At 46.3% G+C, this 18,542-nt stretch overlaps 1 protein-coding gene across 1 annotated transcript in view; it reads left to right on the forward strand.

Annotated features, from left to right (window-relative positions):
* The window catches only part of MYO1E (myosin IE), a 181,279-nt gene that overhangs the window by 144,662 nt on the left and 18,075 nt on the right, over positions 1-18,542 (forward strand). The window contains exons 19-24 of the mRNA XM_016208553.2: positions 1,817-1,961; positions 5,641-5,755; positions 5,952-6,121; positions 7,670-7,815; positions 14,960-15,106; positions 16,630-16,787. Of these exons, the coding sequence (XP_016064039.1) occupies positions 1,817-1,961; positions 5,641-5,755; positions 5,952-6,121; positions 7,670-7,815; positions 14,960-15,106; positions 16,630-16,787 (881 nt within the window). The remainder of the gene's footprint in view (positions 1-1,816; positions 1,962-5,640; positions 5,756-5,951; positions 6,122-7,669; positions 7,816-14,959; positions 15,107-16,629; positions 16,788-18,542) is intronic.

Raw genomic sequence — 18,542 nt, forward strand, 5'->3', positions numbered from 1 at the left:
CTTCTCTCCCTCTCTCTCCCTTACCCATTTAGATTGCGGGTACCTTGCCTCTTTTCACCAGCTCCCCCTGTGGCATCTAGAAAGACTCTGCTGTCAGTCATTTATATGTGGCTTTGTTTGTTTAATTGACTTCATTACACCATGTATGAAATGTATTTGTGCTAATGTGTGACTTGACTAGGCATTTTCATTTTTAAGCATTTTGTCTATGATTATGAAATAGGAGGACTTGCTTCTCCAGGAAATATATGACATCAGGCAAGATGTGGGTATTTGGGAGGAGTGGAGAGGGTCTCTAGAATCACCTTAGCCCCAGTCAGGTAGCTCTCAGGGTGTGATAATACCTGGCTCTGTCCTCTCAGGGGGCCTGGGTCCTGAGGGCAGGCCACTTGTCAAGGTTTCCTTCACCCGCAGGTGCCACAAGTCAGTGTGATCCTGTAGTAGCTCCTAGGAACAAAGGAAGGACTGGCTTCTCTGGAGCCCTGGACTCATTCGTAGGCTGTATCCCTGATACGCCTGCCTGTAGACCACACCTCCCGCTTCTCACCTGTTCGCTCCTTCTCTCATTTCTCCCTCCACCCTTCTCTCCTTCCTGCCACCTCAAGCCTTCGGTACCTTCTGCATTTGACATCTTGTAATGTGCTTCTCGCTCCTCTATCCTGTCAGCCTCTCATATATGTCAGCCTAATGTTTCTAACATAGACACGTGTAGAAGTGTATAAGTCTTTAAAAGAAATACCTACCCATCACCAATTAGCGGCTTATATGTAGAACCTTGATTAAAGAAAATGATTGAGGTTCAGATCCCAGCTCTGACACTACGAAGTAACCTTAGGCAAGTCTCTATTTGCCTCTGTTTTCTACTCTGCAAAGTGGAAAAACCAACCTGATCAGGTTGCTGTAAGAATAAAATTAGATCATACATTTAAGCACCAAGAACAGCACCTGGTGCAGAGAGAGCGCCCGGTGAGTGTTCGCCATTAACCTTAGTTATCACCGCTGAGAGCCAGGCATGCGGGGCGGTGCTCGTCTGAGCCACGCAGATGTGGCACCCAAGAGGCATACATTAACCAAATAAGCACAAACATGAATATACTTAAAAATGATGATACATGATCTGAAAGGAAATGTGTGGGTTTTTTACGAGAGAAAATAGCAAGGGGGTGCTTTTGTGTGGGTAGTCCAAAAAGGCCTCTCTGGGGGTGCCACTGAAGGGGCGTCGCCCTGAGCAGGAGCAGCCACGTGAGGAGTTTGGAGACCAGCACACCGGGTAGAGGGAACAGCATGGGCAGGGGCTCTGAGGAGGGAGACAGTTGAGAGGCCATCCTCCCAGGAACGCGGTGAGCCAAAGGGAGAGCGGGGGGAAGAGACTGGGGAAGAAATAGCCTTGTCACCAAGATGCACAGAATTCCAAAGACGAAGGTTGATAAATCGTAACAATAGCACCTGCTTAGAGGGAGCTTTATAAAACTCAGCAGTAACTGTTCAGCGCTCTGAAGAAATCAAGGGAAATCAGTATTGAGAAAAGACCATTTGATTTTGCCTGAGGAGTAGCACGGGTGACCTTCAGCAATGCTATTTTTAGACAGTGACTGATAGAAAGGAAAAGCAGATTTTCAGTGAGGCATTAACTTGAAAACGGTCAGATAGGGAGCGAGGAGGATGCATCCCAGACCCCGTGGACTCTGCAGTTGCCGAGATCCATCCCTAAGCCTTTGGCCTGAGGTGAATGGGTCTCTAGGACCCAGCAAGGCCAGGTGCCTTTGGGTGCTGGTGCCGCCCAGGTCTGATCCTTCTCTCTTCATTGTCCCCACAGGTATGCCATTCTGACCAAAGCCACCTGGCCCTCGTGGAGAGGAGACGAGAAACAAGGTGTCCTCCACCTGCTGCAGTCCGTCAACATGGACAGCGACCAGTTCCAGCTCGGGAGGAGCAAAGTATTCATTAAAGCCCCCGAGTCTGTGAGTGCCGACTCCACCCCACAGCACGCTGGCTGCTTTCTCTCATCCTTGGGCTCATGTCTTAATGTTGTCTCCTCCAAGGTTTTCCTCCGCTTCCAATCTAAGGATGGGCCATTCCCCACACCCCTGCTCCCTCGCAGCCTTCAGAGCACCAGCATGTGTAAAGAATTGTCATATGTGGTTTCTTTTCTTACTTAAGAGTCTCTCTCCCATTCTATTTTTATTTATTTATTTATTTTTTAAAATATATCTGTTGATTTCAGAGAGAGGAAAGGAGAGGGAGAGAGAGACAGAAACATCAATGATGAGAGTCACTGATCGGCTGCCTCCTGCACGCCCCCTGCTGGGGATGGAGCCCGAAACCCGGGCATGCGCCCCGGCCAGGAATCGAACCCCGATCGTTTGGATCCTAGGTCGATGCTCAACCACTGAGCCACACCCAGCTGGGCTCTCTCCCATTCTAGATGATCATCTCCTTGAGGCCAGGGACCCTTGTCTGTTCTGTATGCCATTGTGTACTCAGAGCCTCCTGTAGAAAGCAGCTCCTGGGAGGTGCCCAATAGTTGTTTACAGTGTCCAATAGTGTCTGAGCTAAAAGTGGCTTCTTTGTCCCACATACAAGGCTTGGCTGAACCTACCTCCTCACCTGGGTTGACACCAAGCAGGCCCAGGCCTCCTCTTTGAGGGAGGAGCAGTGCTTGGGGATGATATTCCCAGGACTATATGTTGAAGACCAGGAGGGAGCCTGGAAAGGATGCTGAGACAAATAGAGAGGGGGAATCTCAGGGTTTATAGAAAACAAATATTTGCCGGTAAGGAATTCAAACACTCTTACAATTCACAAGCTTATTAGACCTCTGCAGATTAATTTGGGGGAACTTCTTTATCTTTCCTGATGAGGGTGTGGTCCCTGTGAGCCCAGGGAGCATCCGTAGGAGGCTCTCAGCTGAGCGGGAACCCAGCCCAGCCCCTCCATCTGCGCAGTGAGCTCTGGCCTGCGGAGTGAGGGCTTTGCTTTCTAAGGTGGAGAAACTGCTGGAACTAACCAGGTCTGGCATCACCTTTTCTTGAGGTTCCTGTAACAATCACAAGACTCCATTTCAAGGGGTCTGTGGTCAACTTGGCGAAATTAGTCATTTGATCAAAGGGAAATAAAATGAAAACGTGCCATGTTGGTACTAAGGAAACACCTGACTAGTCAAATCCTGGTCTGGCGGTGAGTTTTCCTTTGCTTTAGAAGAGGGGCTGCGGCGGCTCTGCCTGCCCCGCAGGGTGAGCCTGACACCCACAAGTGATAACAGCTGTACGTGAATGGCTTTATGAGCCTGAAGACTTAAATAAATGGCACACATCGATAGAGCCCATCTATGAGAAGTTTGCGGTAGCATTTTCCGCTCTGAGTTATTTGTAGCTTCACAGTGATTTCATTTCCAAATACAAAATGGAAATGTCGTGTGTTATGCACCATTAAGCAACCCACAGCACAGTTCCTGTTCTTTCTAAAACGGGGCGGAGTGATTTATCAGTACAATGCAGAACTCCTCTGTTATTCATACCTGCTTTTTTTTTTTTTTTTTTTTACTTTTTTGACTTGTTAAATTTTCACATATAATTAAAACAGCCTCAATATTTTACATACTTTTTTTCCCCCCTGAATCAGTGGAGCTTTGGGGTTTTAGTTCCAAAATCAAGATTTATTTTTAGGTTTTTTTTTCCTTTCCCTGTCTTCCTCCCAATTGCTTTATTATCATTGCTTGACTCTCCCCCATCTTTTTACACACACACACACCATCACCACCACTCTCTCCTCCCTCATCACTCATCTGTCCACAGTTAGCCCTGACATTGCAAATACTTTTGCAAAAACTGGTTTTTAAAAACCCACTTTGTGATTTCTGTCTTGACTTTTATAGTGAATGTGCTGAATATACAAAATACCCCATTTGTTTTAAGAACCCACATGAGACATCAGGCACCAAAGGGCTTGGTTTTGCATTTTGCTACATGTGTCTGTGATTGGGGGTCTCTGTTTTTGTTTTCTCTCTTTCTTTTCAACCAACCCGACTTTGAACACACACGGCCTTTGTAAAGAACCTAAAACTCAGCTGATCTTTGAAATAGCCTCTCAGAAGTTGGAAATTGGTTGCCTCTCCAACCTCTCCGAGTCACAGTGTATTTTCTGTGGCACTCCCAAAATAGTGCTGGGAAAGCAGGAGAAATCGAGGCTTACACAGAAACGCAAGATACGACACGCCAGCGAATATGCTTATGACAGGAACCGCAGGCCAACACTGTAAACCTTCTGTCCGGTGCTAAACTATTATTCCCTTTTGTTTCTAGAAATATGCGTCTCACGCCTGTTGGATGCTGGGGCCCCTCTGCTGGCAGCTTGCATTTGCGATGTTGTTTCTGCACAGTGGGCTGTGGGAAGGAGGAGCTGAGTAACAGGAGGGATAGATGTGGCTCCTGAGTACAGACCCAGATAAACAAAGACAACAAATCAAGCCCAGCTGCCTTCAAACCAAATTTGCTTGTTTACTTCTGGAGCATTTTTGCAGCGATGGTTCATCTTTTTTTACTTTGGGTTTTTATTGTTGCTTTTAATTTTTTCCCCTAGAGATTCCACTTCCTAGGTGAATGCAAAAGTTTTCCACCTCACGAGTTGACAAATTGCAGGCTGGCTTCTGTGTCAAAGTGAGGAAGAGCCTGGCAGAACCCGAAGGCCTTTGGTTCACTTCCCAGCCCCACCTAATCTTAGTTCCAGTTTTTTCATCTGTAAAATGGAGATAACAGAAATATGGGGCTCGGTCATGTAGTTGTTGAGGGGGTGAATGAAAAAAAATGCACGTGAAGCGTCTAGAATGATTCCTGACCCACAGCAGGCGCTCGGTACACCATGGTGATTACAGCAGGATCTAGGATGTGCTGGTTGGGACCTGAATTCACCAAGAGGGACTGAGACTGTTTTGTTTAAGGGCCCATATCAGACACTGGCAGGTCTTGAGGCTCGGGCCACTCTAACAATGAATACGAATTGCTGCACCGCACTCAACGAAGCTCTGGAATAACTAAAGTGGTAACAATGAGCTGTTACCACTATCAGATCCAGCTGTTTTCTATTATGTTTCTATACCAGTGTTTCTCAGTGGTTAGAGTGTCGGCCTACACACTGAAGGGGCCTGGGTTTGATTCCAGGTCAAGGGCATGTACCTGGGTTGCAGGTTCAATCCTGGGTGCCAAAGGCAGCCAATCAGTGTGTCTTTCTGACATCTCTCTCTCTATCTCTCTCCCCGCTTCCTTCCACTCTCTCTAAAAAACAAAAATCGCCCGGCCAGGCGTGGCTCAGCAGTTGAGCGTCGCCCTAGGATCCAGGCGATCGGGGTTCGATTCCCGGTCAGGGCACATGCCCGGGTTGCGGGCTCGATCAGTGACTTTCTCATCGATGATGTTTCTATCTCTCTCTCTTCCTCTCCTTCCCTCTCTCTGAAATCAATAAAGATATATCTTTAATAAAAAAAAACAAAAATCAATGGGAAAATTTCCTCTGGTGAGGATTTATATCATAAACAACATCCCTGCTAGTCATTTTTTCAGCCTTGCGCCCGAGTCGGGAAGCTGCCTTCCGTGTGCTGCCCGGGTCTTGGGCCCGGGCTCACGGCCGTCTTCTCTGCGTTCGCAGCTGTTTCTCCTGGAGGAGATGAGGGAGAGGAAGTACGACGGCTACGCTCGGGTGATCCAGAAGTCATGGAGGAAGTTCGTGGCGCGGAAGAAATACGTCCAGATGAGGGAAGAAGGTATTGCAGTCATTTTGGTTCGTGCGTTTAACCGATCTCAAGAGTAATTTTGAGCTTAGGTGAAAGTTACCAATTTATCGTACTTTGCAGATAATGTCGCGTGTGAAAACTCTTGCACTCCTTTAGTCTCTGTGTCTTTTCCTCCTTTTTCTGGGGGACTGACCCTTCTCCCCTCTCTGCCTGCTGGGCGTTGCAGCCTCAGACCTCCTGCTGAACAAGAAGGAGAGGAGGAGGAACAGCATTAACAGGAACTTCATCGGGGATTACATCGGGATGGAGGAGCACCCCGAGCTCCAGCAGTTTGTGGGCAAGAGGGAGAAGATTGATTTTGCAGACACGGTGATCAAGTACGACAGGAGGTTCAAGGTACACGCTGGCCGCCTGCCTACAGTCACCAAGCGGGTTCCGTAGTTGTAAAAATAACTCATAATTGTGTGTTTCTTACTACCAAAACAGAACATGTTCACTGTAGAAAAATAGAGAAAATGCAGAGAAGCCAAAAGAAAAATAGCTACCTATACCCAGAGACAGTGTTAACATTTTGTGTATGTCCTTTAGAACTTTTTTTATACAGATATAGTTCTGTATATTTAGTTTTATAAAAATGAGATCAGCATTACATGCTGGTTTCTTTTTCTGGGTGGTTGTTTTTTGTGTGTTTTTTTAAAAATATGCCAGGAAGAACTTCCATATGAATAGATGTATCAATATAAATTATTTTGTTTAGTTGAATAATATTCCTTTCAACCGATGTTATATTTTTAGCCAATTTCTCATTAGTCCATTCTTTTTTCTTTTTTTTTTACTATTGTTTAAAAAAGGGTGCAGTGAGCATCCTTTCATGCATATCTTTGCACATCTGTCTGCTGGTGCTTTTAGAATAAATTGTAGGAACCCACTCGTTGGGTCCTAAGATTCAGGGTATCAGGCAGCATTGCAAATTCTTACCCATCTTCCCTGAGTGAGTGACCAGCAGGGCTTTCACGGGGCCACTGGAGGGACAGCTGATGTTTTTCATCTATTCCCTTAGACACTTTCTGTTGCCTGATAAAAGTCTTGGCCCTAAAAGTGAAATTTGAAGCGACCGTTGCTCATGGATCCATTAAGAGCTTTTTTGTGTATTTGTTTTTCAGTCAGGAAAAAAAATGAAATAAATAACAACATTAACTTAACAAGGTGAATGATGTTGTTTTGCTGAAGCCAAGTCATTTCTTACTCCCTGAATACGGTGCCAGCTGTTTCTACTGCATATACGGATGCAGACACGAGTGCTGTCTCTCGGTGGTGTTTGGGTATCAGGTGGTGGGTAACCCACATGTTCCAAAGTCTGTTCATATTCGATTTTAAAAAAAAATTATTAATTATTTGGGGGGAGGAGATCAATCCATTTGTTTTCCACTTATTTATGCATTCATTGGTTGATTCTTGTATGTGCCCTGACCAGAGATCGACCCACAACCTTGATGTATCAGGACGATGCTGTAAAACCAACTGAGCCAGGGCCTCATATTTGCTTTTTAAGGATTACCATTGAAATGAAAATGTATCCATTTTCAAAAGTAAAAATGTCATGGACTCAAAAAAAATACACATGCAGATACTTAAGGGATCCCTGTTTGAGAAATGTTCTGTAGCAGATAACTGGCCAGTCACCATATGTGTTGGCTTGCCCAGGATTGTCCCCTTACACCTGTTGTCCCAATACCTTAGGTGGATCCATATGACTTTGCCATTTTTGTAAATCAGAGAGAGTCAAATGTCATTAATTTCATATATGTCAGTCCAGTAATTATTAACAATGCCCCCATTTGCTACCCAAAGCAGCTTCCCTTCATCTGGTAACAGATGCCCACTCTGTGGACAGTTGTCACTTTGACGTGTCTATCCACCTTCTGAAAATACCTCTCGTTACAGGGTGTAAAGCGAGACTTACTTCTTACTCCGAAGTGCTTGTACTTAATTGGCCGAGAAAAGGTCAAACAGGGCCCAGACAAGGGCCTGGTGAAGGAAGTGCTGAAGCGGAGAATCGAGATGGAGAGGATCTTGTCCGTGTCCCTCAGGTGAGTCGCGACAGGTAGGGGCAGGGGTGCCCCATGTCTCCTCGCTATTGTCATCACTGTTCCAAACACAACCCGATGAATGGCCTGGCCAGGTCCCCCTGGTCACCATCACGGTGAAGAAAATCTCCTTGTCTTCCCTAAGGAGACCTGACCTTCACTGGTCTCGGGGATCCTGATGTGACAGGAATGTCACACCAAGAAAAAGTCACGTCTGGTTAGTTCCTCTCATCAGGAGGTACTCAGATCCTTTGTTCCCATAAAATGTGAGAAGTAAACCTCGAATGTGAAACAAACAGTGCAGTTGTTCTTACTGAAACGAGGCCAAGGGGCCAGAGCCCCATCCCTGAGCCCTCCTCACCCACATGGAAGATCTAACCCGTCTCACCAGCAAAGGCCCAGGCAGAGGCGGCCATTCAGTCATCAGTGTTGTTTATAGTTTGCTGTGACCTCTGATTGTCCAGGAAGGGAAGTTTCTTTGGATTCCCTAAGTTCCTTTCTGCCTGTTCGTGCAAGGGAGGGAATACAAACTGTCCTCCGTAATCTGTAGCCCTGGAGTCATCGCCAAGTGCTGCCTTCAGCTCCAAGTTCACAGGCAGGGCCTCGCTCCTCCTGTCAGCACTCCAGCTTTGTTTTGGCAGAGGGGCTTCTGTGTGTGGGAAGCTTCCCCAAATCCTGCCATGCTAAGAATTCCCAGACCAAGTTCCCTCTGATAAGAGGAAATCCTCTGAGGCCACAGAGGCTAAGAAAAGAGGAACCGGGGCCCCTTTGAGCCCAGTAGCTTCCTCCTTGCTTTGCATCCCTGGGCCCTTTGAGGATCCCGCTGTCCCTGCCAAGGTGACCTTTGGGCTGCCGTCGCATCAAAAGTAACGATGTTCTGGTTGCTCACGAACAACCTGGGATTGGCACATCTCTAAACCCTTATTCCGCGCAGAGCAAAACTGCTGCTGTCGGAGAAAAGCAGGGGGTTTGTGTGCTCAGGCATCTTACCCGCCAGGCCGGAGGTCCTGGCTCCAGGGAGATAATCCAAAGCAGATTTCAAGTCATGTCCATTCTTGCCTCTGTCACTGTGGTTTCTGATTCTGTCTGCTCCCAATTTTCCCAATAAAGGACCAGGTGGTGCCGTGAGGTTAAGTGTTGAAAGCATTTCAGCTCAGGATGTGGTGAGACTTCTAAGCAGACGATCCCTCAGCAGCCTTTCGGCAGCCCCACCTCAGCTGGGTCTGAGAGCCATGAATTTCAAGGGAAAGCTTCAGACGCTGTCTGGTTTCCAGGTCTTCCTGAGCATTTGGGTCTTTGGCTGGGTCATAGCCTGAGCTACACTCCCCTTGGCTCCCTGGGCCCTGGGGCTGCCCTTGGTGTTCTAAGCGACCCAACTGAAGTGTCTCCTGTTTTCTGGCATGGGGCCAGCCGTCCCTGCGCTAAGCCGGGTTAGCTGAAGCGGGTCCCAGCTCCGGAGCACATGTGCTCTTTAGGCTGAGAGTGGTTATTAGCCTTCCTGTTGTCACCCCGGTGTGGCTTCACTTCCACCACTCAGGAGTACTTGATCATCAATGATCATTACCTACATTTGCATCACACACTGACACTGTCCTGTTGATCACGTCTTGGAAGCTTATCAAGGTGTGGGATAGTCACACAGATGTTTTTCCTTCTGTCTTTTTGTCTTTCTCACAGCATCTGAGGATACAGTCTCATGGTAAAACCAGCTTCATTTTCCGCTTCCCCCTTAGCATTCCTGGTGGACACTTGCTTCCCTGTGGCCTGCCCTTGTTAGAGGCTGTAATGAAATGAGGTGCTTAGCCTCAACATTGTTCTGACACTATGGGTGGAAAAAAAAGCTTGAGTCATTTTAACCTGTGATCTCTGCATGTTGGAGTCACTGAACCTCACATTCACCAAGTTTAATACTGGTCCCTTGTTTCCTTCATTTTCTGGGTTAACCAGTCATCTAAACCAAGTTAGGGATACAACCAGATGGATGGTGGTGTGTATAGAATCAAACCCAGAGCAGAAATTCATTGTAGTACCAGATCACCAGACCTGCGTGTGTGTGTTCAAAATATTTCAATACAGGTATAAAGAAAGATTTTAACAGTTGTCTGGCACTTCAGAAAAAAGTTGTAACACGTGTGTGTGTTTTGAAGGCACTATGAGGCTACTTGATTATGGGCTGGACCTAGTTATGACCACCTAATGACTTCTAATTAAGAAAGCGTCCCACAGACTTGCTCTTTCAGCCCATCTCTATCTCTTACAACACAATCACTGTCAAAGCAAAGCGGGCCCGACCGGGCGTGGCTCAGCGGTTGAGCGTCGACCTGGGATCCAGGCGATCGGGGTTCAGGGCACATGCCCGGGTTGCAGGCTTGATCAATGACACTCTCATCATTGATGTTGCTGTCTCTCTCTCCCTCTCCTTTCCTCTCTCTGAAATCAATAAAGACATATTTTTTTTTAAAAAAGCAAAGCGGGCTTACAGCTCCCTGTTCAAACAAGCCAATCATTTGAAAACAATTTTGAGACAGTTTGGAAATGTGAACTTGACTAGATATTTGAGAGGAAGGACTGATTGTTCATGCTAATGGTATTGTCGCTATTTTTTATTTAAAGAGGCTTTATCTTTTAGAGATACTGAAATATTTAAGGATAAAGTAGTATAATATTTGCTCTAAAATAGCCTGGTTTGTATGTGGAAATGGGAGGAGTAGAAGTGGAAATGGATATGATTATCCATGGTTGGTAATCATTTAAACCTGACATGTGGACGTCCATTCTACTATTTTTTATTGATATTTGAAATTTTCCATAATAAAAAAGTTTTTTCTAATCCTCCAGTAAACATCATATTTTTAGAAGTCTTTTCCTTTTATAACTATACCGAAATGTATCTAGTTGAATTATCATTGAAATTTTTGAAAGAATTTAACTTATAAGAAAAAAATAGGATAGACCCAGTAGCTCAGAGAAATAAGAAGAGTGTCTCTCTCACATCGATGTTTGTCTCTCTCTTCCCCGCCTTCCCCTCCCTTCCACCCTGTCTAAAAATCAATGGAAAAAATATCCTCAGGTGAGGATTAACCAAAAAAAAATCTCGTATTTGGGGGCTCTCTCTGATGAAGCTTCTAGGACCAAAAGCTACATGGCTGCCCATGTGGGTCCGATTTTCCAGTCTTTGTATGTGATGGGAAAAGCAGCCTGTAAGAGGGGCTTTAGACAGTGCCAGCTTCCTTGGCCATGACATTCTTGCCCAGGATGTTTAATTGCCTAATTGCCCTGAGCCTCTGGTGGTCAGAAAAGGCTGCTTCACCACCCACTCAGCTGACCTGAGGCCTTACTGAAACCTTCACTTGTGACTTGTGGCTTTTGAGCTTTGGGAACCTGGAAGTTGTCAGCATTTTGGAACTGACCACCTACCTGTGTTCAGCCCTGGGATTTGAGGGTGAATGAGACATAGTCACTGCCTCAGGGAGCTCCCTCCCCTCTGGAAGCGGTTATGAGTGTTCAGAGAGGGATGCACAGGGCACTCCTGGTGTCCAAGGATGGGAGGGAGCCTTCGCACCGGTGGGCAGGTGACGTCTCCTGTGAGGCCTGTGATGAGGCCTCATACAACCTGCACCTGCATTTTCTCAGAGAAATTCAGAGGATCCCAACGTGGCACCACCAGTTTCCCTGAGTGGTAGTACTCTGGAGAAGGTTCATTGTCTTCTGGATTCACCTCTGTACTGTCTCGCTTGCTAAAAGGAGCATATATTTCATAATCAGGAGCAATTTCAGTCAAGGCAGGGCTGCCCCTTTAAGACTTTACTCAGGGTTCTGTAACTAACATTTTTTTGAAGGAAATACTGGTTAAGGGAGTAGGACAAGATTTTCTAGTTGTTGCAGCAATACCACAATAAGCCACAAAGAGGAGGGGATAAAAAAACAAGTAGAAAGCCAAGGCAGGAACTAGACGGAAGGAAGCTTTCAACACAGGGTGCAGACATCTGTAAGGAATTGCAGCGTGAGCCTATGAAAAAGGCAGGGCGAAATCCAAAGATAAGTCTGATTTTCTTTAAGAATAAATAAATGTAAAAGCTTCCTTTCCGATCTAGGAGCGGGCTGGAGCTCTGGCCTGGACAAAGATGGATTCGCCGACTCCCAGGCCTGGGTCACGGAAGGGAGGGGTTTTGAATTTGATGGTTGAAGTCAAAGTGTCCAAACAATCGCTTCTCCTTTCCAGACTCATGCTGATAATTGACCTTGAAGCTTTGGCCTGCTTGCTTTTTTCTTTCTTTATGGTAATCTAAGCCCATTAAACTACTCAGGGCTACTTGAGTTGGGTTCATTTAGCCCTGATGAATAATCAGCCCTGCCTACAGTATGGCCAGACAAACAGACACACCCGGACATGTCAAAGAACGCTTTGAGTCCAGCCACCTCGACAGGAGTGTCATACCTCACCCCACACCCCAGAAGGTGTTACCTCCTGGTTTTGCTCTCACTCCTGTGCTAGGATGCTTGGACTTTGTCCCATTAATTCCAAGGGACTTGGGAGAGCTGTTCTGAGCAGCTTTTACATAAGTGCCTTTTGGAGTTTTGAATTGCTATAATAGACGTGATTAAGACAGTTCCAGAATTGTCTTAGGTGATAGTAGCTTTGTGGCCCCAACCCTCTGAGGTATATTATTCTCAAGTTTTAAGACAAGTTTCCAGTTCCTAGTTTGGAAAAGTTTGTGAACAAGGAGGTATAGTGGAGATGGTGAGCTGTCCCTGCCATACCCGTTCTCTCCTCTACCTGTTCATGGCTGGCAGTCTACCCAAAGACAACATTTCGCAGGACCCCTTGCAGCCAGGTGTAACCATGTGACATAGCGCTGGCCAGTGATGTGTGAGAGGAGTGACTTGTACCACTTCCCGGTCCTATATGTAAAGGGAAGGAATGGATAGATGCCTGGCTCCCTGACACTGGAGAATTGTTATGTTGGCCCTGAATGTTGATTTTGCACATGCTGTTGAATGACAAATAAAAAAGCTGTGTTGTGCCCTAGCCAGTTTTACTCAGTGGTTAGAGCGTTGGCCTGTGGACTGAATTCCCAGGTTCAGTTCTGGCCAAGGGCACGTACCTCGATTGCAGGCTTGATCCCTGCCTCGGTCAGGGTGCTTGCTGGAGGCAACCAAACGGTGTGTCTCTCTCACATCGATGTTTCTCTCTTTCTCCCACTCCTCTCTGAAAAGGCAATGGAAAGAAATATCCTCGGTTGAGGATTTTTTAAAAAGCTGTATTGTTTAAACCACTGGTTGTCAGGGTCTTCATCACAGCAGAAAAACCTATATCCCAACTATCAAACAGTATACAGGAAGCCTGGTTGTGATGTAGGAATGTTTGAAAACAAACTCTTGAGGTAATAACAGGGACCAGGTGCTTTCACCACTTGGCCATTATGTGTCCAAAAATGCCTGTAAAGTACTTTTGGTCTTCACATCCAAGAAGAACTCTCGGGTGCTCGTCTTCAGTAAACAGGCTGTGCGGGGCCAGTGCCTTCCCCAGCTGATGGCCGTGCTGCTGGCTTACCCCAATCTCCCTGTGGTTTGTTTCACTGCCTTTGAAATCCAGCTGTGTATGGGTCCTACTCTAGTCCTTTTTTGCCTGTGGATTACCAAGCTCCTTTCCTGCAGGAAGACTGGAGGGCTGAGGTTTCAGGGAGAGAGGCTGTGGCTATAGCTACTGGCTTGATCGGGTTCAGGTTCGTAGCTCCCTGCCTCGGCCCAGAGAGAAGATTTCTAACAAGCCTAGGATCACCCAACAAGGCTCTCTCTGCCCAAGGAAGACCTCTGGTCCCACGGGCTGCCCACCCCGACCTTATATTCATGGGACTGAATAGAGAGACCTCAGGAGTTGTAGTTTAAATGAATCAGATTCTACAGGGAAGAAGAATCCCTCATCTCAGAGATTCTTCACATCCCAGTCCTCCAGGCTGGCCTCACTGTCTGGCTTTGTCACAGCAGTGTCATCCTACTGTACAGTGGTACCAGGGGCCCTGAGAGCAGGCACAAGCTCCTGTGCGACACAGTTCAGCTCTGGTTACTAAAAAAACATGTCGTTGGCATTTCCTGTGCTTGGAGAGATTGAAATATTTCTGTGGTCAATTCATTGAAGAAGGTTCACTTACTTTGCTTTTAATACCTGGAAAATCTCTGACCGCCACTCATGAAATGTCTTTTTAGAGGATTGTCTTAGATATTTCACAGAAGTGCTTGGAGGTCATTGTTAAACCTATACATTATGAAGCCACCTTCAACTGAGCTGGACACCTAACAGCAGGGAATAAAGATTCTCACTTATATGTGTGTTGTAATTTCCACAAAGTCTAACTGGGCTTGGAGATGGAACGATCATGTTTAATCAACTCCCAGCTACCACTAGGTATTTTCTGCAGGACTGGGTTTGCCTTGGCCTATTTTTTCTATTCTCCCCTCCAGGCATGTGTTTGCCCTGTGTCCAAATGGGCAAGTCCCACAAAGATGTGTTCTTCTCCTGCCCTACGAAATGTATTAGTTTGAACGTGATGCTTGTGCTTGTGTTTGCACACCTGCCTAGTATATCTCTGAACTGTAGTGTGTATACTTTCAACAGCACCTGACACACGTTATAAGCCGAGCACCAAATACCCAGTTTCTAATAATGAATGCATGTGAAGCCCAGATGTCAGCTTCCCATTTGGTAACCGAGCTTATAGTTCTTCAAATAAGGATTTATTACAGTGGCTGCAACCCTGTCATCAATTCTGCTAACTTGGGACTTCCGTGGAATGGTTCATTTTCAGCCACATTCCACTCATCACATTCTGGATTTATGTGATCTTAAGAACATAGAAATTGAATTTGAAAATGGATTTTATGAAAAGACAGACTAAATTGTCCTTAAATTCCTGATTTTAGAAGTCACGTGGGAGAAGTACTTTTGTATATGCTTATAAACTTTCTTCAAGAGCAGAGTTCAGTGATTTTATCATGTAATTCATTGTTGTGTTTTGTTTTAAAGATTATCACTTACAGAAAGAAAGGCTAGAAACCTAGTGCTGTCTTACAGAATTTTTAAAATGAGTGAAAAGGGGATGGGGTAAACAGAAGTGTGACTTTTGTTATCTTTCTAATTTCTTTGCAGTACTATGCAAGATGACATCTTTATTCTTCATGAGCAAGAGTATGACAGTTTGCTTGAATCCGTCTTCAAAACTGAATTCTTAAGCCTCTTAGCAAAACGTTATGAGGAAAAAACACAGAAGCAACTACCTCTGAAATTTAGCAATACGTAAGTTGGGATCTGGGGCCCCTGATCTCACTGCCAAGCTCCAGGCTTGAGAAAATGGAGACGCTTGTGGGGTGGGGCCCAGGGTCTGACTGGCTGTAGTGGCTTCTACAACGCCCAGCCCTGGCTACCTTAGCTTCCTCCCCCACACAGTCTCAGGGCTGCAAAGTACAGTCCGGATGACTGTCACGGACTTTGGAAAGGTCACTTTTGCATTTCTGTAACACAATGACTTCATCCAAGGGTGTGTTTTGTCATTTGAACAAAGGTCACCAAAGTGAGGCAGGAAAAGGCAGATTTTTTTATATCACCAATAAAAGAATATTTTATTTAGCAGAGAAGCCAGAAGCAGTAAAACTAGAAGAAGAAAGGGAATGAAGTGGGAGCTTAAGTCCCCAAAATCAATGCATAATAAAACCTATGGGTGGGGCACTGCAGACTTGTAGGCTGCAGATGGCCAATGTCTTGGGTCTTGGCTCACCTTCCTTTGCTTTAGCAACATGGTCTCATGGGCCAGATACTAGTGTACTGTTGAGCTGCTAATCTCGTATTTGCCAAGTGAGAGTTACTTTTGTCTTCTTAAATTTCCATCTATATCTACATGGAGATATCTTCCATCTCTTACTACCCACAAGAATGAGGCCAAAGTAAAGCCTAATTCCATGATGAGGGAAACTCACCACGATTAATACTGCTGCGGTTGCATTGAAATAGATACTGGTAATTGTATGGATGCACTGCAGATTTTCCAAGGAACGACTTGGCGATTATTACTAGGCAGTTATTTTTTGTCTGGGAATTTGTAATAAAGGAATAATGAAAAAAGGAAGACTCTGAAGAGCCAAGCCACTCGATAGGATAATAGGCAGCTACTTAAAATTAAGATTTTTTTGGTCTGACAACATGAAAGAATAGTTTAAAAAGCAGAATATGGATTGAATTTCATAGGCATGGAGGCAATATGAAAAATAAAAACAGACAGGAGTTTCGGAGTTGTGTGTAGGCCTCCCTACTATTTGGATTTTGGTTGTCTTTTTCTCTGCCTGGGGTGGGGTAATGGTGAAGGGCCAGAACTTGGGTAAATAATAACCACATTCCATGCTCAGGAAGACGTGGGCTAACGTGTGTGGCATCTCCCAGTCCTCCACAAACAGACCAGGGAAGTCAGACAGGCACGAGGACCCACCACAACAGGGGCCGCCCGGGAACTGTCCCCTTCCTTCTGTCCCCCAGGCAGTCCCACCTGAGCCCACTGGCAGAGCGGCATGGGTGCCTATAGCGGGGTACCTCCCTCACCACTTGGTTTCCGACAGGTGCTGGCCCCAGATGCTTCTGCCTCTGGTCGCTGGGCTCACCTTACCATCGTCCTGAATGACCCATGGCTGCCAGACTCGTCCCCTGGGCCTGGTGCTGGCTTACTAGCCTGTTGCCTCAGTTTTGCAGCAGGAGAACTCGACGCTGGGCAAGCCGCATTTCCTCAATGCTTCATTCTGTCTTGTTAACTCCAACAAATATGCTTGTCGCAGGCTTGAACTCAAGTTGAAAAAAGAGAACTGGGGTCCCTGGAGTGCCGGGGGCTCACGGCAGGTGCAGTTCCACCAAGGCTTTGGTGACCTGGCTGTCCTCAAGCCCAGCAACAAAGTGCTGCAGGTCAGCATCGGACCCGGGCTGCCCAAGAACTCCCGTAAGTGTCCTGTGGGCCCCTGGGAGGAACCGGCTTGGGCTCCCTGGCTCCCCCGCTCTCTCAGCCCCACCCCACCCCCCATCCTGTCCCGCACCCATCTTCTCACCCAGTGCTTATGATATGTGCACAGATCTGCGGGGCAGTGAACCAGCACCTCTCCTTCTTCCTGTGGCTGGGTTTTCTTCTGATTCAAACATTTCAAACTAAACCAACATCAAGGCAAATGCAGCTCAACCTTTCTGAATGGCCTAGTAGTTATGTCTGGAATCCTGGCATCACAATATTAATTTTGTTTAAAACAAATCAGTTTGTTGCCTTCAAATTTCCCAGCCCTTTCCAGTCAGCTCTTGTCGTCAACACAAAATGTATCCTTTCTGTCAATTTTAAAGAAATTGGCCACAGTCCCCACTCCCTGCATGGATTCACTGTTACTGCTCATCACACCTGGCACCTCCCACCTTCATTTAGGGCACATCCTTCAACGACACACACACACTAACACCCCAGTCTTAATCCTTCACTGGCATTTCAGTTCTTTTCTATTTATAAGTGATATTTATAAAATTATATTTATAACACACAGCAGAGAGTAATCATATATGCTACATATTTATAAATGTAGATATGTCTGTAAAATGTAGTCCATATGTATGGTCAGTGAAGAGTATGCCAGATATAAGACAGTCCTTTATGAAATCTGTCTACAGAGATACACACTGGCGTCACTACGGCTCACTAATGCGGTGCAGGTAAATACAGTTAAACAGCCAATCAGAAAACGTCGGCGGATGTCTGTGTATTACACAGTATTTGCAGAAAACAGACAGCATATGGGGGGACTTTTGAAGATACTTTTTTTTTTTTTTTTTTTTTTAATATATCTATTTCAGAGAGAGGAAGGGAGAGGGAGAGAGAGAAACATCAATGATGAGAGAGCCGTCACTGATCAGCTGCCTCCTGCACGCTCCTGACTGGGGATCGAGCCCACAACCCTGACCAGGTGCCCTGACCAGGAATCGAACTGAGATCTCCTGGATTCTAGGTCGATGCTCAACCTCTGAGCTATGCCCAGCCGGGTAAAGATGCTTTTAAGTAAAAGGATTCTTTACAGAGAGGTGGGCAGGGTTGAGGGAAGAAAGTGGGGACTGGAGACAAAGATCAGCAGGACACTATCATTACCTGGAGCCTGATGGGACAGAACGAGGAAAGAGCTAGGCTGAAGGGTGCAGGCAGGGTAGTTGCCCCAACTTCTCTGTCCTCCGACACTCCAGGCTCCTGCCAGTGCCTCCCCTGGCCCAACCCAACTGGCCTGGCAGCCCAGGTGAAGGAGTCCCTTGGGCTCAGATGCCAAGGAACGGAGCATGACAAAGAAGGGCTGCGGATAACCAGCAGGATGTGAGCAGTGTTCAGGAGGCCCCAGAGTGGAATAAGTCTCATTGTCTCATGTGGTGACAGTGCCCCCGGACCCTAAGACCCAGCTCCGTGGCTTTGTGCTATCCATGCCTTGTCACTGCCTGCTCTTCTCTCTACAAGGAACTCCCTCTGTACCCCTCTTCCAGCTGATTTAATCTTACCTTCCTTCATGTCCCACTTGAGGCCCTCTTTATTGTTTTCCTTTCTGCTTCTGTGTCTCACCTGGCCACCTGTGGACCTGCCATCCTAACCTTGGTTTTGGCCTGCAGTGATGTTCCACTTAGTGCCAAGTCCTTTCAAACTCTTCAGGTCTCTGTCCAGGATACAAGTCTGCTTCTACCC

The sequence above is a fragment of the Miniopterus natalensis genome, chromosome 1 (genome assembly GCF_054644295.1).
Source record: "Miniopterus natalensis isolate mMinNat1 chromosome 1, mMinNat1.hap1, whole genome shotgun sequence".
In the NCBI taxonomy this organism is placed as follows: domain Eukaryota; kingdom Metazoa; phylum Chordata; class Mammalia; order Chiroptera; family Miniopteridae; genus Miniopterus; species Miniopterus natalensis.